Source organism: Zosterops lateralis (assembly GCF_965231275.1).
Source record: "Zosterops lateralis genome assembly, chromosome: 4".
NCBI lineage: Eukaryota > Metazoa > Chordata > Aves > Passeriformes > Zosteropidae > Zosterops > Zosterops lateralis.
In genome coordinates, this window is record NC_139765.1 from 60,181,969 (window position 1) to 60,205,626 (window position 23,658).

The 23,658-nt window shown below is 39.1% G+C and overlaps 1 protein-coding gene across 1 annotated transcript in view; it reads right to left on the reverse strand.

Moving 5' to 3' along the window:
* The window catches only part of PRKAR2B (protein kinase cAMP-dependent type II regulatory subunit beta), a 74,793-nt gene that overhangs the window by 40,343 nt on the left and 10,792 nt on the right, over positions 1-23,658 (reverse strand). The window contains exon 2 of the mRNA XM_083859167.1: positions 4,416-4,451. Coding sequence (XP_083715293.1) covers positions 4,416-4,451 — 36 coding nt within the window. The remainder of the gene's footprint in view (positions 1-4,415; positions 4,452-23,658) is intronic.

Genomic DNA, 23,658 nt, shown 5'->3' on the forward strand with positions numbered 1-23,658 from the left:
TGCAATGTAGATACACTCAAATTCTGACAGCACTTTTTTTTCTTGTTTTCCTCACCACGACAATAGCATTCTTAGTGCTTAATTGAGTTTTAGTATTAGATACCACTGTGTGTCAGCTATGTCCTTATTTATTTAAGAAACATGACATATTGAACATTTCAAATTTTGGATTAACTACATGTGTAAAATGAACAAAGGTGAATCCAACATCACTTGAATTCAATTTGGAGGTTATTCACCACTCAGAAGAAGCAAAACCAGTAATTCTTCTTGAAGAACTGGAATTACTGGTTCACAAATAAAGTTCTTCAGTCTTCTTTTTCCTGTCCCTTGATATGCTTCTACAAGAACACTGCATCCTACCTGAGCATTTCAAAGTGGACTTTACAGTTAATTAATTCCACACCATTATTTTTGGTACAACCCTAGCTTCTGCCTTACTCTATAAAAGGGAATAGCACTTCATTTCAGTATGCTGCCTTTCTCTGACAATTTTTAATATGCCACAGGAAAGTACATGCCAATCTTTTTAAGAAAAACTCAATATAGTTGAGTTGATTGAAAATCACAAGTGAAATATTGTTCCTAGGGACATTTTCTATTCTTGGCTAGCAATGTTGATTTGCTCTTCCTAAATATTAGTTTATATTTAACCATTTAATTTAATATCACGTATGCTTTTCCGTAATTTCAGAAAGCAATTAGCCATTCCGTCACTAACAGGACTCCTGTAGTCTAAATGCAGTAAATTCACCAAGATTCCTAAGTACATTGTTTTGCTTCCTGTAGTAATCATTAAATTGAAAAGTAGCAGTGATATATATACATAAATGCTACTTTGGGTGTGACTAATCCATCCACACAATGGTTCAAGGATATTGCAGGCCAAAATTTTTATTTTGTCACTTTCTTCCTAATGGCACCTTACACAAAGAATAATAAATTTTTCTGGCAAACTTGCTCCCAGATTTTCCCCAGTATGAGGCTGCATAGAACCTCCTGCATCCTATGTGAAGGATGACAGGGTGCCCTTCGTGCTCCCCTTTTTTCCACACCCAAATCTCTTGATTGCCTCAACAGTTGTTTTCCTTTCTCTTCATCTTAGTGCCACCAGATTTGAAAAGAAAAATTAAGGATTAACTACTTGCAGCTGTCTCATTGTTCATTCTAGCTCTATAAAGTATTTTTAATCTCCTCACTAAACTCCTCTTTTTAAGAGTGCAATATCTATTATTCTTTGTGCATAGCCTAGAACAATGGAGTGCATTATTAACTAGCCTGTGAGTAGTTGTCACCAGCACTATAACTGTATTTTATATATAGAGCCCACACTGCAAACATATACATACATATGAATAAACACACATCAGAGATACCTAATTGGGTAGCTCAATAAATTTTAAGAACTGGAATTCTAGAACAGCTAATTTATCCTAGCTTACTTCTGCTTTTTTCCTCTACATACCAATGACAGTTCATTAATACATTCTCAGCATGTTAACAGGAACAGCTGTTAAATAATAAATGCTGTGCTGTATTATTTTCAGTAGGTGCTTCAGCAATTAAACTCTGGGTGCCTAATTTCTAGCTCAGTTAGGAAAAATAACCATATCTTATGCAACCAAGTAAAATACTAGGCATTACCCAAAGAGTAACAGAAACATCAAAATACATCAAACTGTAGAGAATTATTGTTCTCTGTGAGGAAATGTTGGAAACCCAATGTAAATCAATGCACCAGAACCTCATGTATTTCTGTTTTATTTAAATCAATCCACCCTCAGGCAGCACAACTCCTAGGTCTGTGCAAGAGAAGTAGAGGAAATCTATGGGCAGAAGCATGACAAAAAGTGATCCTGAAGTCACACACTCCCAGAATCAATCTGCAGTATCATTAATCAGATGCAACATGAAACCACATTCTACAGCTAACTCTCCTAATATTCACCACTAGCTTGGAGAAATATTCACCAGAAAGAAAATCTTCAAAAGCAATCATGAATCAACAATCTTGCACATTTCAAATTTTAAAATAACTCTTAGCCAAAATTAAAAGAAACTCATATTTGAGGAAAAAATCCCACATTTCATTTGGTCTGCCTATATAATACATACAGCATTTCCTAAACATGAGAATCAGCTTTGACTATAGAAGGCCATTAAGCTACCGACCATTAAAAATAACAAACAAAACCCCACCAGCTACTATTTAGCTTTTCCCCTTGCAAAGTATCTTGATTGCCATAATCTACACAGACAACTGTTCAATTAATAAAGGTATTTAAAAATATGGTTATGACTGCAAACATCCCTGTGAAATGTTTCTACTATCAGCATAGTCTGATTTCTGTTTTTAATTTTATATTTTATTGATCAAGTTTCTTAAATGTACTGTACTTCTCGGACAGTCATTTATAATTTAAGAAGAAAAGTAAGAACTATCACCTTTCACAGGCTTTCTTGTTTGAAAAATAGTTATTTTAACTATTAAAACTACCACTAACTTAATAAAATAGCACACAGAGTGGACTGCAGCATTACCTTGTTCTAGCTTGAAATGTATTCACATGATTTACATCTGATTTACTACACCACCTGACTCATTATTCTGAATAAGATAACTATTCTATCACTCCACAACAAGACCAAAATACATGAAATATTAATTCCCCACAGAAATTATTTCTCCAATAATTGCATAAAAATTTCAAACTTATAACATGTTTTTTGTTTCCTTTTAAAAATAAATGCTAATTTAATATTAAAGAAACATTAAGAATAACTGATTGGGGGCTTTTTGTGTGCAAGTATTAGCTTTTCAAACAATCAAACTCTCTGAATGCAAAAGCTTATCACACATCTGTAAGAAGGACTGCATTCATTAATGTCAGCTATCAATCAGTCACAGAAGAACTCTTCTTAAAACATGAAATGTGATTTGCATAGAGCCCTGCTCACTGTTACTGAGCACTAGTTAACAAATCATTCCTTTCATTTCAAGCTACAGTACCTCATGAAGTATTATCATTACTTAAAGCATACTTGGAATTAATTACATTTTCTTACTTTGCACGACATATGTAGCACACAGCACATATGTACATATGCTGCATATGTGAAGGTGGTCAGTCTCCAGCACAGGTTGCCCAAACCAGCTGAAATGCCCCACCCCTGGAAGTGTCCAAGGCCAGGATGGACAGGGCTCTGACCAATCTGGGACAGTGGAAGGTGTCCCTGTCCATGGCCGAGGATGGAACTGTGTGATCTTTAAAGTTCCTTCCAACTCAAACCACTGTGTGATTCTGTGATAGGCTATGCACCAATCCTGCAAACCTCCTTTTTCTCTACAGTTCCTCAGTAATCCTGAGGATTTTCACTAGCATTTTTACATTGACAAGGGACTGCCTAACTGGGGTTGCAACTAGCAAAAATAGAAGTCTGGATAGACTTACTGCATTATGAAATACATTTATTAAAAATGACCCAAAATTGAAAACAAAGAGCATTTTATACTTGGATGTTAAACATGGCATACTGAAATGACTAGGAATAGTTCACATCTCCTGCTCTCCTGACTCTTATGAGTCAGCCATGAGTCTCATTACATTTCATGGTGACTTTTATGCCACATTTTCAGTTTCATAGTACTTCAAACAAATAAGATCCAGATCCTAGGCCTCAAAATTCAGAAGAAAAAAGCCCTCAAAATTTAAGCCTAAAGGACATGACACGGCAGAACAATGAGGAAAGGCCAAGAATATTAACTTTTAATGATCCATAATTTGCAGGGATCTGTTACGTGTAATGGAAATAAAGTAAAGGGTCCTCTGAGCCAGCAAGGACCAAGTTAACTTGAAGAATACACAAACCAGCACCAGGCAAGGCAGGTGCACACCCAACACAACTCACCCCCACCATGAGAATGGTGGTTCCAGACCTGATCTGCCAGCTCTGCACAGCACAACACACCATGCACGCAAACCAGCCTGGTTTGGAAAACAGTGAGATTTCCAACACATTTGTACATTTCCTCATGCATAGCTGATCACAAAACTGCAGTTTCAGGTTGTCTGTGAAGTAAGCAAGGTAATTCTGCTTACATTTAGATTACATTCAGTTCTTGCTTTCAACCTTCAGGTCTGCTAGAACTGAAATTATTTTCTTTAAAGGGGGGGGGGGGGGGGGGAAGCTTAGGTTTTTAGTAAATTCCACAGCAACAAGGAAGATTCATGCAAGTTCCATGACCTGAAACCTTGGCTACATTTTTCAGTAAAGCAGGTAACAAATTAGAGGTTAGCCCAAGTCTTACATCTTTAAAAAACTTTGGTTGATGTCATATTATATTTTACATGACAATCACTGTCAGCATAATGTTTCAACTATTATGTAGACAAATGAAACTTTATTCAGCTTACCTGATGCACGTCTGGTGAATCGGTTTACCGCTGGAGCTGAAAGAAAAGACAACATTTTGATTATTTTTGTAGTAGTCTAACTTGCTTTAAATGTAACAATGTTATACTTCAGTCCAAGTGCGACAACTACAAACACCAGATAAGCATTATTTTTGTATCTTTATAGAACCCATTCATATACACTTTAACTTTTAAGTAGCTTTGCAAGAGATGGTACATAGTAACTAAAAAGCTTTCCGGACCATTTTCAGCCAAGAGTTACTGTTACTTACTGCTGTTCTGGAGTAGATGTGAAACATTTAGATCTGCATCTCCATTATTTATTGAGTACACAGAAACTGGCATCTTGCAAACAATAATACAAGCAGATGTTAAAAAAGTATGTAAAAAAATTAACTTCATTTTCACAAAATGCACCTATTGGAAATCTGGCACTAAAACCCCTACAGAGAAAAAGGCTCATTTGTAATCCCATTAAAAGATCAACTTTTGCTTTGACTAACCTTTAAAACTCCTTAGGTAAGTCAATAACAATGCCAACCCCCACCAAAACCCCAGTGCAAATGTTTTATAGTGCCCTCCTGGCACATCTCCAACTGCATGCTGCAAACATTTGTAATCAGGCTCCTGTCTTGTTTCCAACTGGGAGAGACTGCAAAATATAACTTAAAACACATGGCTTTGCCTCTATTTCTTTTCTAGGTTTACCAGCTTTTTCAAGAGTTACTAGAGATAAAATAGATAAATAGTTTTCTGTTTTGCCTTCCAAATACAACCTTCAGCCTTCTAATTAGTAAAAACCACTGGTCTTGAACTGTACTTTCATGTGATGCATTAACTGCTGGAATAAACAGCAAGAGGAAAATCTGAATGACCTAATTTCAAATGTGGGCAGCAGCCACATTAAAAATGTATGCCCTTACAGTGCTTATTAATATTCAACCTTAAAAGCACCCTGCTCTTCATGTTTACACAGAACTGAAAAATGAAAAATATTAATCTTTTTTATTTTATCCAACTAAATTTGACATGGAAGTTATGCATCATGTCTTGAACACCTAAGCCAAGAGAAAAAAATTGCTGAGAAAACAGAAGAGACAGTAACAACAGCCTAAGATGCAAACTGACTTCTTATTCCTTTGGGGACAAAAAAAGCAGAGCAAAGCTACAATTTCTGAACCACAGTCACAGATGGTTTGTACAAGCAGACACAGGAGTGACAGATCCAAATAGCAAAAAACTACACTGGGAAACCCAGCTAACAGAGGTTTGGAGTGCTAGTCACAAGGAAGGAAACCTCTGGTTAATAAGCTGTTACAACTCCCCAACATATATATATAGATGAGCACAAGGGTAACATAACCAGCAAAGTTATTTTGAAACATGAATTCTATTTCTCCCTAACAACTTTTCTTTAAATAAAAAGACAAAAAATGCAGACACATTTTAACAAAACAGACAGCAACAGCTTTTTGGTGATACGGGGGCTGTTTGAGTCCTCAAAAGTGTTTATTTTGTCACTACTGTTATGGGCCAAATTAATTTCAGTATATCAGTCACAACTGTCACCATCAGATGGCTGAATTGTTTCCTCAAGCAAGTAAATTTGCAGCAGGTCTCAGCTCATATTAAAAACAAAACTGGAATCTGACATATTTCTAACAAGAAAGCATAAAATAATGTTTTGCTCCCATTCAGAAGCTTTCCCCAAACTCAGGGAGGGCTTTGGCTGTCAGTTCCGTATATATGAAGATTTAACTCCTCTAGACAGCTACCTCAGCAGATTATTTAAAAAAAAAAAAAAAAAAAAAAAAAAAAAAAAAAAAAAAGGCATGTGACACAAGACTAACAATCTGAAACAAGTTACTGGGATTATCAAAGAAAAAAGTCAGTTTCAGCTACATGATTCTAAATTCACTCTTTTATTTGGCTACAAGAAGCTTAGTTTATTATGCAACAGATTTTACAAATTATTTACTGTTAGAAAAAGAAATAGCAAGAATGTCAGAACTTTGATCAGCAATTATTTTTGAGCTTATGTGAATAATCAGTGTTTCAGCAGCAACCAGACAAAGCCTTCCTGCCCAGACTGGGATTTCATGGAGGTCATCCAAATGTGTTACCGGGAGATTTAAAGCAGAACCCACAATTCTTTGCTATGGAGCAAGTTGAACTACTCCCTATTTTTCTGGTAGCAAATCCCAATATACTTCTGTTGTCCAGAAAGGTGGAAGCATTAGCATACAAGAAAGTCTCAGATAATAATCAGCCCTACAGGAATTTAGCTGTTTAGGTGTTTTCCCTACAAAGCAGATGAGTGGTCAGCCAGGTCATTACAATGTCTGGCAGGATAAGCACATTAAGGTGGGCAAAAGAAAGTCTAAGATGCATTTTGCTTGAGGCATAAAACAAATACTAAATTATCTTTCAAGCATGTCAGGAGCAGAAAGTCTTGGCTCAGAAACAAATGGACAAATAAGTGGCAGAAATATTCAATGAGGGATATTAAATGCTCCTCCTGGTGCCACACAACATCAGGAACAGCAGAGAGATTCCCAGGGAAGAAACACTATTTATTCTGCCTGTGATTACCACCTTCTTTGGATATCTATTTTTAGCCACCATCCTTACTGAGATCTGAGTTAGGCTGACTCTTAGGTTTGGACTGAGATGACTGTCTTGATTCACACAGCTCAGGTGGAAGTGGTACCCAGAGAGACAGGGATGCCAAGAGAGTCTTTGCTTTCAGGTTGAATTATGAGGGCAGCTTTGAATTCCCATTCACAGGACACAGGAATATCGTACTTAAATCCACAGGTTCAAGCCTCAAGCTACACACATAAAGAAATGGTGCTTAGGCACTGTGATTCCCAACCATTGCTGCTTCAGCTGCTTCCCAACACTCTGCTCCCCTCTCTCCTCTCAGCCATGTCCACAAGCAGGTTCTCAGGACTCTCAGTGCCAGTCTGCAGGAACAGCAGAGTGCAGCTGGCACTGTGCTCTGCAGGCTGCCCAAGGACTGCTCCCTACAATGTGAAACCCAGGCAGCCTTGTGGGAGGGTTACCCCATCCCTAATGACATGCCAGATGCAACATTGCTGATGCTCTCCAGTTCACAGCTCCAGTTTTCCAGCAGGGGTAAACATGGGAAGGGAATGGGTATGAGCCAATTCCTATGTGGCTATTGAATTTAACTCTACAGCAACAATAATCTTAAAGGTTATAGTGACATTGTGCTGAGGGCTGGTTGTTCGAAATTATTCAATTCAAACAACTTGCTAGGAAAAAACCACAGTAACTTACAGTGCCACACACATTTCCACTAACTTGTGCAAAATACAGAAGGAACAAAATTCATGGATTCCAAAACCTCACCATTGTAAAAGTTAGGGATTTTTCCCAATAAAAAGCATAAATGAACATACAGATAAATTCAGAACGCGTCCAGTGACATTTAATATTTTTTTGCAATATCAGAAAAAATGCTGCATCACAACAAATAATATACAGCTGTGCACAGAGAATCTTGTTTACAAGCATGGTGTCACTCTAATATTGAATGTGACTTTTCATGTTCTACTTTGTTTCAACCAAAATCTATTACAAACTTCACAAGGGAAAATTATCAGGTGGTGGGGTGGGTGTGTGTGAGAGAAATTACAGAGGTCTGTATCCTGATGAAGTTTTGATTAAATTACCATTTGAAAGTGCACAAACTTATGTGACATATTCCAGTAGTTTGATTCTTAGCACGACATAAGAGAGAATTCCACAGTATGTCACTTGTTAGCAACTGAAATTCATGTTTGAAAATCCTTGCTCAGAGAACTGCATGGAAGTACAACTTCTAAAATATTTTGGCAATACAAATAAACATGAATAATTGGTAAATGATCAAGAGCAGCATAACTCTGTGAGTTGAGGAGGAAACGGGAGTCTGTGGGGTGGTTTGTAGAGTAGCAAGACTAAGAAGAAAATGCTGAGAAAGGATCCCTACCTGGGCATCCTCTGGATGGTTAACCTGTTTTGAGAGCCTGAGCTGTCTCCTTTTGCAAACTCACAATTTAAATGTTTTTGCTTCTTGTGCCATGAATGTCACCTAGAATAAGAAGCTAAACACATCACAGACATTAGACATGCAGCCTTCCCAGGGACTGGGATTCAAGAAGGGGCTCTGCATATCAGGGGCTGTTAGGGACATGCCTGAGCACTCTCTGACAGCCAGATCTGTAATCTGGTGCTTCCTGCAGGTTTGCAAACGACAGCAAAGACACATCTCCAGGTGTGCTGCAGAGGGCACGCACTCCTGTGTGTGCCCAAGGCAGGGTGAGCACACCCCACTCCCTGCAGCTGCTCTGGGGGACAGAGGCCAACAGGAGACTGCTCACTCTCCTGCTACACTTACAGCAACTCGAGGTTTAGCAACTCTTCTACAGCAACTCTTTTAGAGAAAAACACACAAAGCCAAAATGCCTGCTCGAAGTGATAAGGGCTGGCAGGAGATTAGTGATTAAACTTCAGTGTTAGTAAAAATTAGAACACTTTCCACAAGCCTCACTTTCAATTAGCCATTGCAATTTCTTCACATGGCAAAGGACTAAACCCCTTTAAAAAAAGAGAAAAACAAATCAAAAAAACACCTCAAAAATAAACTAAGCTATTGCATGTTTAAAACCTTCAAATTTGGCAGCCCATTCCCCTAAACCCCATCCCTATTTACAAAGCAGGAATACTGCTAATGTAGCTTAATGGATAGACAAAAAGAAATATCCACACCGTAGTGCGTCTTCCTTGTGTCAAAAGGAAAATGCCCCAGGTGAGCTTAGGAAATTCATGTCATATCCAAATCATACTTTTTTTTCTATCCTATTGAGGGCAAAACTATGTTAAAACTCTCAAGGACCTCACTGAGGTCAGTGGGTCAAACCTAGTCCAAATTTGAACAATGGACTGAAAATCTGCTCTCAACACACTGTCTGATTTTATTCTGTTTAATTCAAGCGTTTTCAGTAGAGTTATTCCTGATGTACCTATGGTCTTTACATCATATACGTCAAAATCCCAGGCTAAATATTAACTGATGAGGATCATGGGCAGTAGATGTTCCACCTTTTCAGTTCCAAGCTTACCTATTTCTCAAAGGTCTCAACATTCAGAAAATTTTGAATTATGCTTATTCCAATCACATTCCTATATTAGGCTAATTAATAGTAACTTGTTTTCTTTCACAAACAGATTATTAATTATAATTACCTAATCAGAACAAGACTAAACTCAAACCTAAATGAATGCCTCTCTAAAATACATGCTTTAGTCAGGTTCATGTTTTTATGTCCCAAAGAGAGTTAACTCCTCATTACCCAGGACAATGATAGGCTGGGTCATGGATAATAACAGTAATTTGGAGCCCCTCTAATTTCCCTTTATCACAGGAAACTTCCATTTTAGTTCAGGATTAATCCAGGAAGAATGATTGTTTCAGAGGCTGAGACCAACACAAGACAATACAGTTATGTTAATGTACCTTCACACAGATAAGACCTCACAAAATCTCTAGGAAAGCATGACAAACTCACTGACAGTTTGAAGAAACGACTCTGACAAAGAAAGGAGTTGGCAGGTCTATAGAGAATAGTTTTTGTCTTTTCTCTGTGAAAGGCTATGACAACTGTGAGGAATGAGAAGAAGGAATGAGCAAAGCAAATACACAGCTATTATTTGGATGACAAACAAACAGTCCTGGCAGTACAGTAGTTAGAGCACTACTTTCAAAATATTTGCATTTCAATTTCTGGAGAATTAACAGCAATGGTAATATTTTAATGATGATTTACATGAGGTATGTTTTATTATTTCCCTCACAAAATAAGTCAGCCTCAGAGGATGAGATTTTTTTATAAAAAACATAATTGAAAAATAGTAGCACATAGACTTGGCCTTTACACAAAGAGAAAAGGTAAATCATAGCCACAGGTGTTTCCTGTATGTGCCAGTCAGCCAAAGAACCTGACAGGTTAGACAGCAACACTGCCACCAAATTTCCCAATAAACAAATCTTAACATCTCAAGAATATCTTAAGCCCACTCCAAAATTCTGATTAACCTCAGTGAAGAATACCCACAGTTCCTAAAAGGGTAAGATCTGCACACAGAGGGATCTGGCTCCAACCAAAGAAAGGTGTGTTGCTGGAAAGCATTGCAAGTACACACTTTGAGGAAGAAAGGGCTCCCTAAGGAGCTAAGACTGCTCTGTAGCCAGGGAGGCAGAGTGCACACAGACACCTGCATTCATACACAGAGCAGAATGTAGGCACTGAGGCATGAAGGCAACGCAGGCTTTCAGAGAATCCTGTAGGCTGACTGAGAAGCCAAAGTTGAGGAAGAAACAACACTATAGTGGTAGCATTTATGTGCTACTGGGAGAGAAATAGAGAATAATTTGGCTGTTGCAAGAAAAGTAGATGTTGACAAGAAAAAATGGCTTCCTCTCATGGGATGCCCTAAAACTTATTTATTTTTTAATTAAAAATTACATCTACAGATTTTAAAACTATCTGTACAAACACAAATACATACATAATTACTGCTGTCTTTGCAGACATCAATGAATCAATAAAAGGATTAAAATTCACAGAAACCAAAATATCTTGCTATCCCCTTTTTAAATACGCAAAATAAACTTAATTTACATGAGGTTGTAGTCCTAAAATGCAGTTGGCTTTCTGGGCTGCCAGCATACACTGTGGGGTCATGTTGAGTTTCTCATCCACCAACAATCCCAAGTCCTCCTTCTCAGGGTTGCCTTCAATCCATTTCCTGCCCAGCCTGTACTTGTGCTTCACATTGCCTTGAGACTGTGCTTCACAGGTGCAGCACCTTGCACTCAGCTGTGTTGAACTCTGAGGTTCTCACAGACCCACCTCTCAAGCCTGTGAAGGTCCCTGTGGATCCCTTCCCTCCAGTGGGACAGCACCACACAGCTCAGGATTGTTGGCTCAATCCCTGTCACTGACAAAGGTGTCAAACAGCACCGACCCCAGCACTGACCCCTGAGGAGCCCCAGCCCTCACTGCTCTCCTGTTGGACATCAAGATGTTGATCACAACCGTTTGAGTGCATCCAGCCATTATTATCCATCCATGCATTATTTGCTGAGTAGTCAAATCCACGCCTTTCCAGTCTAGAGACAAGGATGTGATGCAGGACAGGGTCAAATGCTTTGTACAAATCAAGGTAGATAACATCAGTTGCCCTTTCTATACCCACCACTGCCATAACCCAGCTGTAGAAGGCCACCAAGTTTATCAGGAATGATTTGCTCTTAGTGAAGCCATTTGGCTGTCACCAACCATCTCCTTACTTTCCATGTACCTTTGCATAGTTGCCAGGAGGATCTGCTCCATGATCTTGTCAGACACTGAGGTGCAACTGACTAGCCTGTAGTTCCCCAGGTCTTCCTTTTTTTTTTTCATTTTTAGAACAGGGGCTTATGTTTTCCCTTTTCTAGTCAGTGGAAACTTCATGGGCTGCCATCACTTCTCAAATATGATGGATAATGGTCTAGCCACTTCTTGGACAGTTCCCTTGGAGTCCATAGATGCATCTCTCAGGTCCCATAAACTTGTGCACATTCAGATTCCTCAGAATATATTGAACCTGACCTCCTACAGCAGATGGTTCTTTATTCTCCCAGTCCCTTCTGGGACTTGAAGTCTTCTGCAATTTAGGTGCTGTGGCTGGAGCATTTGGCAGCAAAGATTGAAGCAAAAAAATTGTTATATACCTTGCCCCTCTTCACATACAGATAATCAGGTCTCCCATTTCCTTCTGGAGAAGAAACATATTTTCCACTGGTCTTTCTTTTATCATGAGCATATCTACAGAAGCTTTCCTTGTTGCCCTTGACATCCCTGACCAGACTTAATTCTTTCAGGGCTTTAGCTTTCCTAACCTGACCCCTGGCTGCTCAGACAATCTCTCTGTATTCCTCTCAGGCTACCTGCCCCTTGCTTCCACTTGCTGTAGGATTCTTTTCTGTGTTTGAGTCCAGGAGCTCTTTGTTCACCAACAGAGGCCTCCTAGCATTTTTACCTGATTTCCTCTTTGCTAGGATGCATCACTCTTCACCTTGGAGAAGATAATTCTTGAATATTAATCACCTTTCTCAGGCTTCTCTTCCCTCCAGGACTTTCTCCCATGGCATTCTATCAAGCAGATCCCTGATTAGGCCAAAATCTGCTCTGTTGAACTCCAGGGTATTGAGCTTGCTGTGCACCCTAATCACCACCCTGAGGATCTCAAACTCCACCACTTCATGGTCACTGCAGGCCAGGCTGCCCTGGAGATTCACATTCCCCACCAGATCCTACCTGTTGGTGAGAGCAAGGTCCAGCACAGAACCTCTCCTTGTTGGCTCCTCTGTCTCCTGGAGGAGTTACCATCAATGCATTCCAGGAATCTCCTGGATTGTTTATGCTCTGTTGTGTTGTCCTTCCAACAGATATTGGGGTGGATGAAGTCCCCAATGAACACCAGGACTTCTGAATGTGAGAATGCCCATAGAGGACCTCATGTGCTTCCTGGCCTGGCAGCTGCAGTAAACCCCCCTACAATGTCACCTTTCCCTGCCCTCCCTTTAATCCTGACCCACAGGCTCTCAGCTGGCTCCTCTTTACCCCCAGACTTGCTCCATGCACTCCAGCTGGTCACTGGCATAGAGGGTAACACCCTCCCCTCATCTCTCCTGCCTGTCCTTCCATTCCAACACTCCCATCACAGCAGCCATCCCAGGACACAAAATCACAGCCCTGCAGGTGTGTGCAGATCTCTGTCTCCTTCTGTTTATCCCCCATGCCACGTGTGCTTGCACAGGGGCAGTGCAGTTGGGTCCCCAGTGAAACCAACTCCCTCACTGGGGTTATTCTGCAAGTTGTTCATTTAACCTGTCAGAACATAGAACCTTGAGAGTGATGTAAATAAGTCTCTCCTACTTATATCAGCTAAAGAGATTTCAGCTTTTATGAATAATTGATGCTATATGTAATTACAAACACTGAAAATAAAAAAATTAAATGCCTGCCTGATATGTTAGACCAATGACCCAACACAGTGAAATGGGCTGTCACAGCTCATTATTGGGAATCAAATGCTGATCTTTCCCCACCCAAGCAGCTTGATCAAGATTTTTAGGCTTCTTTTTTCCCCACATCTATTCTTTCAGATTAATGTCTCTGTTAAAGCAACAAAGTGAAGATATTGATGAGTTTTTCTATCTTAAATATGCATCCTGTTACTTAGCCTATTTACCCTTGGAAATTCATCCTTGTTATTGCTTGTGACCAGTACACTTGGTCATTATCTGACTAAAAGTAATCAGTGATCTAGATAAGAGGAAAAAAAATATATACAATTTACAGCAATATTTCTAATCTTCTGTAATACCACGGGGTAAAAAAGTTAATTTGTGTTAGAATTTGTCTACATACAAGCTGAAGATGTGTACATGTGTGGAAGTCTTGGTTTGGAGCACTTGCTGCCCTCAACCTTGGATTACTCAGGATATATGATGAAAAGTAGTAGCGTATATGAGAAAAGAATTCTACCCACCAGAGACAGGACCTTTTGAAAGCAAAACTGAGCCTAAAAATACCAATGGAATAAACATATGAGGGAGGCCAGCCTTCCTAGGCCATGCTGTGGACTACAAAGACCCAATCCCTCCCATAGGTCCAAGACCCAAGACCTGAAGCTTTGCTTCAGCTGGTCAGCATCTATAGATTCTGTTTTGTACAATTTACTGAACTGCCTATTTCTGTCCCAGCAGAGTGGGTTGGGGATGTTTGTTTGTTAGGTCGGGGTTTTTTTAACATGATCACTGCATCCAACATCACTTGCAGTAACATCCTTCTTTGCTAATTTTTTACCATCTCCAAGGGATACTCTGCTATAGCCAAAGCATAGCTTACAATTGCTACCAAACAATCTGACACAAAACGTCAGTAATGCTTACCTTCTTACCCTCTCTAAATGGCTTCTCTTCACTTGAAATTTCACAAGCTATTTTAGGAATATTACGGTTATTTGCTTTCTAACACTGCAGCACAGACATTTAGATCCATTTCATGTTCTTTTCTGCTTTCTAATTTTGCTGCCTGGAGCACATATACTAATGTATGCATGTTCGCTATCAGAACACCAGAAAAACTGGTCATTCTGCCAAAGCTCTTCCAGCAATGCCCAGATCAGCTGGGATCCTGTAAAGGATCAAATTGACATAACTGCTTCAGGTTCACCATCTCATAAAATAAAAAAATCTGTACCTGTCCCTGGAACAATATTTCTGTCAAACTGAAAACTAGAGCACTGAAGATTTTACATGAATGACTTGCTCTCCTAATTTCCTTCCCTTAGCCATTACATAACAGAGCTTTAGGTCCTTGGGTGGGAGGGGGGAGGGGGTTGGTTTGTTTGATAGGCCAAAATTTTGTAAAAAATAAACCAATGTCTTTTGGCTCTTGACAGTACCTGCAAGATATATTTATTACTAAGGAATAACGTTGCAATCTCACTGATGGAAGTGGGCTGGAGAAGATGTCAGTAATCTTCTCTGAAGGAGTGCACCTTTGTGTAGAGTTTATAATTATCTCATCTATTTTATATCATTTGACAATGGTGAACATAACTGCTTTCTCCCATACACATTCATACTACCCATGTTTAATCTAAAGCCTCAAAGCTTTTGAGACTCAGGTTTTCCTACTATTTTTCATGTTTTTGTCACTTTGCTATTAGGTTATTACAACAAATCCTACATGGGCAAACACCATTAAAACTTTCCAAAGCAAAGATTTTATACAAAGACTCTGCTTGGTTCCTAGGACTGCTTTGGCAGAAATGTGTGGTACAAAATACCTTGACAAAGAAGTATATGAATATGTATAATCTGCAATCTGCATTGCCTGCTTATTCACTTCCTGGTGAAATCTAAGTTTTTGGACTTGATGCATGTTTTAAAGTTTGCATATTTTAAGAACATTACGTACTTAAAGGGAGTTTCTCTTGCATTCATGATAATTCATTCTCAGCTATTCAGATCTAAAATAGACAGTTGTGTTAGCTTTCAGATAATGAGGCAAAGCACATTTTCTGCACTTGGTTTTAGAGACAGGCTGAGATGTACCTCATCAGAAAGCACAGCGACTGTGAAGAATTTTTTTTTAAGAGCCCAAACCCCAAGTGTTATTGCTTGAATATAATGAGAAGAATGGCTGTTTCAGAAAAAAAAAATTAAAGAAATGCCAATCAAACAAAATAAATATAAGCATCTAACCAGAAAAGCCATGGCCAAAAAGAGAAGTTCTTAAACATTCTGTCCTCGCTCCTACCACATAAAAGCATCTTGTGGGTGATACTGACGGCAGGATAGTGCTTCTTGAATCCAGCATGCTAACTAACAAAACACCTAATACTCCACATGCAGAGCCTATCACCCATTTGATAGTCAAATGTTCCACTGGTTAAACTGCAAGTAACCTAATTCCTACATTAGACAAACTGTCCAACGTCTGGCAGCCAACAAAACCCGTTAGTGAAATGACACCACAATTAACAAGTCCCAGTATCCTCACACCAGCTAGGAACACATCTACTGAAGTCACTTAGCTTGGTGGCTGACACCTTCCCCAAGCTCAGATCCCACAGGTCTGAGTGTGGCTTCTGAGAACAGGTCTGGGATACACCTGGGTTTTATTTTTCTGTTTCTAGTTAATGCCTGTACTCTTAGGCTACAGACCTGGGCAACACAAGTAACAAAAAACTAGTATAGAGATCTGAGAATTTGAGTCAAAAGTAGAAGAGAGAGGACGGAAAAGATAAAGCCCCAAATATTTCACCGTTCCCTTCCCAAATACATGCAATGCTAAGTTACTACAAGCAGCTATTGGGGATTACAGTGAAGCTGTTGGCCAAAGCACCCTTTGTGATTTGCCTTTACAGTTCTCAGGGGCAAGTGAAGGAAGCACAGCTGGTGCTTGCAGCTGCACTCACTTCAACACAGGCCATGGATACCAGGCCAGTATATGCTCTCATCTACTCCTGCACGTGTGGGATAACATGAGTCCAAGAAGAAGGTGAGATACACATTCAACTTGAACAATACAAGCATCTACCTCCCTTTCCAACAGTCAGAACCACTATCCACACACACAAGACCACTGATGATGCCCTAATTATAGAGACCCCCAGGTGCGATTCGGGTTGACCTTAATGAATGTCTGTATGAGCCATGGAAGGGCACAGAAAAATCCACCAAAGAATCTTTAGTGACTGTGATATCTAAGTGACTCCACAGATCTTCACAGGTTTAATCTTGAGATAGCTGCATGCTGGCCTGTTGACATTGCTTCAGCAGCAATGCAATCAGGTGCTGCTGAAGACATGTGAGATCTCCCAGAGCAACTGAAGGACTGCAAATAACAACAAAAATCCATCAATGATGAGCTACTGTGACTTACGATAAAACAAATTATTGTTCTCTGTATTGATAAAGAATGACACAAAGGAGCACCACATTGACCTATCATGCTGTCACAATGAACTGAGGATCTTACAAATGGCACCTCCAAAACTGAACAGCTGGCAGTTGTTCTTCCCTGAATTGGACAGGCAAGGAATGGTGGCAATTAGGGATAACAACTTTCCAAGTGACCAGGCAGGACTCAGACTGATTGCCTTGTGATGGCTAGCAGCTGACCAAAGGGCGAAGAGAGCATGGGCCTGATCTCCATGATCACACTGTCCTGGTCCTGAAATTCCCCCCCAAATGGCTAGCTCTCAGTTTCCAAACATAGCACCCTGTTGTCACTCTCTCTCTCCTAACAAATGTAGGCATGCAGAACATGTTGCAACTCACAGCACAATATGTTGCACAGCTCAGTTGCTGTCATGTACTAAGTCATGATACAACTGTGCTGGCATCTATATCACCATGTTCAAACACAGACCCAAGCTGCTGCATGTGACTGTCCCAGTGCCAGGAGGACATTACCACATAGTGCATATATGGTGTAATGCATTCTTCATTTAGCCTCTTCCTCCAGGCCTACACTCATATCAAACTGTTTTTCTCTTCCACAATAATAACTCAGAACATCTCCAGCACATTCCAGGACTACACCCAGACTACAGAAAATTAATACAGAGCTAAGTGGTCTGACTTGGTGTGGAGATTTTTGTGCCCCAAAAGTATAATTTGTGCATAATGATACCAAAGCCACTTGAGCCTCTTTATGTATTTTTCTTTATTCTCAAACTGCTTCCTACCCATGCCTCAATTACAGAATCTTTGGGGGCAAATAACTCATTTTTTCAAGAGAATGGAGAGGTCAAAGAGATCCCACAGTTGAGCAGACCTTATGGACAGATTAACAGGACATGTCTTTTCTGTACTGAACAAATCGACTCATGCAAGTGAATTGAGAAGTGGCAAAGGAAGCTGCAGACACCAATTTATTTCAGTACCTCCTGTTGCGTTAATGTAAAACAGAGATTACGGGCAGCACCTGAACAACACTCTCTGAGAAAAGGAGTTGTCAAAGTACAGATACAAAGATCTACCTCCTGTAATTTCTTTTCTTGATACTGCAGTAGCATTAAAGGCACTCTACAATGTAAAAACTAAATCCTATTATGTCTTTCAGCTCCATTACTTGTGGATCACATTCAGAAATGTCTAGTAATGGTAAGTGATGGATTTTTCAGCACTTGTCCATTGTGCTCAATAGTTTGGGCAGCACTTGAAAAGTTGCATCTGTTGTAAGTAAACGTCAGCAACACAGTCACTTGCACACCCATTTTGTTCTTTCCCTGGGCAGAAATGCTTGAGAACGTTGTCCTGACTTCCTCCAGTAACTATCTGTGAGATTCCTAGGAGGGGCCAACTTTCCATGACTCTTGATAGCAAAACTCTCCAACAGGCTGATTAATCATCAGGCAATGAATTAATTCTTGGCATAAAAAAATGGTCTTTCAACAGAGGGCTTTAAAAACAAACAAACAAAAAAAACCAAACCAAACAAAATCTACTATGCTTCCACTTCAGATTCCATAGCAAAATTACATATGATAATTACACCATTACCTGAAATACAGCTAAAAACAGCCATAGCAAATGTCATGGGTCATGACCCAAAGCCCCCTTCCCTCCAGACCCATCCAAGAAGTCCAGCACACATTTCCACATTGTCTATTTACACTTATCTACCTGGGAAGATGATCCAAGATTTGGGTACAGAACAGGAAAATACAGAGCCAGAATAAAGGCAGACTAGCACATGCAGATCATCTGGAATCTTGCTCAGACTCTCTGCTTTGGAAAATGGCAGAAATGCTTTAATCTGTGTCTGACAAAGTGCTACTTGTCCTGACAGTCTTCCCCCAACCTACACTGCCTTTCAAGAAATTCTATTTCTTTTAGAGCAGGTAAACAGAAAATGTCCAGATTGCATTAAAAAAGGAAAACAAAAACCTGAGGGATAAGCCTGCCTGGGTACATGGCAGACAAGCAACCCACACCTCTGGAAAAAAAAAAAAAAGAAATGCCCTACTTTCCAGGCTATGCCATATTCCAAGGGCAAGCACTGAAATGTCTTCTCTTGAAGCCAAGACAATGTGCAAACAAGCATGCTAAAAAACAGACTGGCCTAGTGATCTGGATATTCAAGTGTCCACAAAGATAAGCTAGAATTTCTCATTTAGCTTACTGGAAGGTGCATGCTTTACATGAAATCCTCAGCAGAAAAAAAAACCCAATCCATTTTTGTAAATTAAATCAGAATTTTCTAACATTTCTGCCTTGCAGTCTCAAAAACAGAAAACAACCTCAAAACCCACATAGACTGCTTTGGGAAGTTTCTGAAACTAAAAGACACTCAATTCATAAACCAGGATAAATATTACTTTTCCCTTACATTCCCAGCATCCACATTAGGTTACTACAAGAGAAGATGAGGAGATTAAAATTATTTTGAGCAAGAAAAATATAGATGAACAATTTTTGTCCTAATAGTGGATTTTTCAAAAAACCCATAAAGTTACAAAACTGGACTTTTTTTGTTTTTTTAAGAACAGACAGTGACTTAAGACTAAAAATTTATTCATCTTTTACAGGCTGAGTCAATGCACAACCTTTATATTAAAAGTAACATGAAGAGCACAAGGCTGAATGTAGGATTCTGTAACAGTTACATGGCAGGAGCCCACACCAACAGCCATAAGCACCTTTTGTATAAACAATTTGGTAAATGACAGTGTGAGTTAGGAATATCAAGTAAAGCAATCTCGGGTTTATTACACTTTTAAGGGCAATCTTTGTAACTTATATCATATAGGTCTCCTCTCTTTACAGGGGCTTTGCTGATTGCTCAAGTATTCTTGCACTTTTCAATCAAAGACAAACCCATCATTTTCTATATTTGGCCAGAAAAAACGTTGCATCAGTAAAAATTTCTTAAATTCTAGCATCAATAGGGCCCTGGACTCTAAGATACAGAAGTTTTTTCAAGTATTGTAGGCAAAAAATTATACACAAACCCTTCACAATCCTTCACATATGTACTGCTGCAAGATCCCTGCAAGCTGGGAATGGCAAATATTCCACTTCCCCAAGTTACAGGCACTAGTGCAAACTACTCAAAGGTACACAGCAAGGCTGTGACACACATGAAGATTTAACCTAATTTGTTTTAACTCTCAGAGCCCTATTTTTAATTTGTGGATCATTCTTCTTCCTTACAGGATAGTTATCAAGGGATGAGATTAGAATAGACCAAAACTTACCCTTCAGTCCAAATTCCTTTGTCTTGTGGATTTCATCCAGATCCACAGAGTATTAGAATAAATTTTTTTTCCCACAATTTTTAAGTATCTCTCATGACTGGTAGGATATGGGAAGTTACTTGCAGTTACTATACTACACTGTATAATCACTTAAAAATGTTTTTATCACTGATTTGATGGACTACAAGAGCTTCATCAGGCCAGTCTATTAAAAACAGACATGTATATATTTTCTAAAGCATATAGTTTCATAGGCACAGTAGGTATTCCTGTATCATGACCTTAAAATTTCTGTAAGTATTATGGATTACCACTATCCAGTTTTATAGACATGCCAGTAATTCTGATAAACATGCCTCTTTCATTTGTTTCACACCTCCAGTTCAAAGCTCTCCTTTCTGCTTTTAAAACAAGAAGTTACATAGAAATCAAACCACTACCATAAAATATGGATCTGACCAATAGAAAACACAGTCAAATAATAGTGTGTGTTATCTTAGATATCAAAACTACTGATCACCAAAGGTACTTTTTTAAAACTGAGAACTTTGATTAAAATATCTTTTTATACAAACAAGAAAAGAGGGACTGTTTTGTATCCAGTGCCAAGTTTCACCTCACATTCTCACTGGGATTTGCGTCACTTTCCAACTATAGACTACAAAACTTGAATTTTCTTTCCACTCCCTTAAGCAGAATAAGTTATATGCATCTGATCCTCACTCCAGGTACACAGAACCCCATGCCAAACAATAACTACACAAGGAGAAGTTATCCTTAGGATACATTGCAACTGTTCAATCTCTAAAACACATTTTGTGCAAGAAAGGTATGAGGCTAGTTTTAGGGGGAGAAAGAATTTTACCTAAAATGTACTGCATTAAGGGCTCTCACTAAAAGGAAAGCTAAATTCATCCCCCTATCTGGAAAAAAAAAAACAAACCTGTCCTGGAATGCAGAGCACAAGTTAAACAATGTCAGTTCCTAGCAAGACGTAAAAATAAAGTAGGGTTTCCGGAATAAATGTGTAAATCTTATTGGCTCAGTCTTTACATTTATAAATCAGCACATGTGTTTATATTCTGACCTTCGTACATTTTCCAAATGAAAAGCATCTAAGTAATACATCTAAGTATTTTCAGCAATAACCAGGCTCCTGTTACTTTTTGAGTGTCAGTCACAGTCAGGTAACTGCTCCAAGTGTCACAGCAATTACATTTCTATTCTTGTTATTTAGAAAGAAAGATTGTTGTTCCACAGAACCTTGCCTGTTAATTTTAAATTGGTTTCAGCAGAAACCATTCAAATACTGGAAACAAGCAAGGGCAATTTCATTTTGCAAGTGATACACAAATTCCTTAACAAAAGAAAAAACTGAACTTGCTCTACAATTTTCAACTGCATTTAACAATGAGAAAAGCCTCAAAGCTTTTCTCAAACTTTTCTCAAAGTTTCTAGTAAGATGAGAAAAACAGAAGCTGATACTAAACTAGTAGCTACTGTGAAGGACAGGTGACAAATTCAGGCTTGGCCTGCCAGCTGATCAATTCTAGACATTCTCAGTATCAGTACTAGATGGCCCCCGAACCAGAGACTCAGGTGCTTCCTCCCCCTGAACATCACAGTGCACCTTTAGGAGTCCACTGCTTCCTGAATCAGACATTGCAAGGGTACAATACACACTCCATGCCATATATCCACTGCCTCTCATCAAGCTGGATTGTTTTCACCCCAGCTGAACTGAACCCAAACCAACCAACCAGTGCTGAAATAAATTCATACTATGATTTAAAGAAACAAAGAAAGCACGTGGCAGTTTGTATGTTCAGAGCTGTGTAGTCAGTTTTATTAGTTCTTCACAAGCAACTGTATAATAACTTCAGCAAATTAAACATCAAAACTTTAAAAAATATATAGAGAAACTCACTGAAAAGGACATTGCAATAGATGTCAAAGGTGAGACATCAGATGGCAATGTAGTGACCACAACCACAAATAATAAATAACTGCTTTCTCAGAAGCTAAACACATTTTAGCAAGCACAGAAAACTCTAGGCTCATAGTAATAAGAAAAATAGTTTTGCTTAATCATTAAATTTCCCCATGGCAGTGGAATGATGTCCTACTAGTGCCCATGCCATTGGGGTCTCTAGCAGTGCTGCTGGAACAGATCCCTCTTGAGGGGTGGGACCACAGGCCAGCTCCCAAAAAAAGGACCTTGGGTCGGTCACCTCCAAGCTAGAAGAGAGAATAAATGGCCTGTTTTATTAGGGACAAGCACTAATACTCTCCTTAACCTGTGGGATTTGAGAATGTCTTTCTGACGCTCATTTGCATGTTTAGTTTTGATTCTGTCAGGGATCCAGATGCTATAGTGGCAGAATTCTTCCAGAGTTAAGACATAAAAACATTTTTCTAACATGAAAAAAAAGCATATTTCAGTGAGCATCCAATGAAGTACAGGCTGACACCAAGATGACTACAATGATCTGGATCCAGATGTACTTGTCTCCTCTTCTGAAAGCCCTACATATGCATCTGACATCAGCTCAGTCCCAGATGGTTTTATGTTATGTGGTGTTACAGCTACGAAGACGGTGACTGTCGTGCTAGAATTGTAAATATTAACCTGCCTCCTTTCAACTGAGAAGGGTGATCACACACATTTCTGTGATTTATCTCCCATTACTCTTAAACAGAACTGCAAATAATACTTCATCTCTAAACAAAGGAAATGGATCTTAGCCCCTGATTGAGCTTCTGGATAAAGAGCAGATCAAGCAACCCTCTTAATTTCACATAATGGGGGGGAAAAAAACAAAAGTGCAAAAGAAGGTAAACAAAACACTTGAGACCCTCTTAACAGCAACAAAAGATGAAAGCCAGAATTTTTTCTTACTGTCTTTTACTGTCTCCTACCACCATTTGTTTCTTTTCATTGTTTGTTGGTTTTAGTTTTTTTTATTCCAGTGCATGAGAAAGATCCTTCACCAAAAAAGGTTGAGATGGAAGAAGTAGGTTGCAACACATTGCTGTACTTTTGTGTTCCATATAACCTTCCTTGGAAAACTCTGTTTGGTGGAAATAGATCAATGACATCCAATTTTGGCAGCAGCAAGAAACTCAGGTCTTTTTACTGTATTTACAAAGTTCTTGTCGAGAAACTCCTAGAATTCCCAAAAACAAAGTCCAAGAAGAGGACAAACACCCACGTGCATGGAAATTCCATTTGCATGGAATGCAAGCTCAAATCGTTCTTTGATTAGATTTCCCAAGATCCCAAGACTTCCCACTCTCCCTACACACCTCCCAAACCCTGCATCTGTGCTTACTGAAATAATTTGAAGGATGGGCTTGAAGAAAGAATAACATTGTTCCTCTTCTTTTTGCACTTTTTTTTGAGGCCATA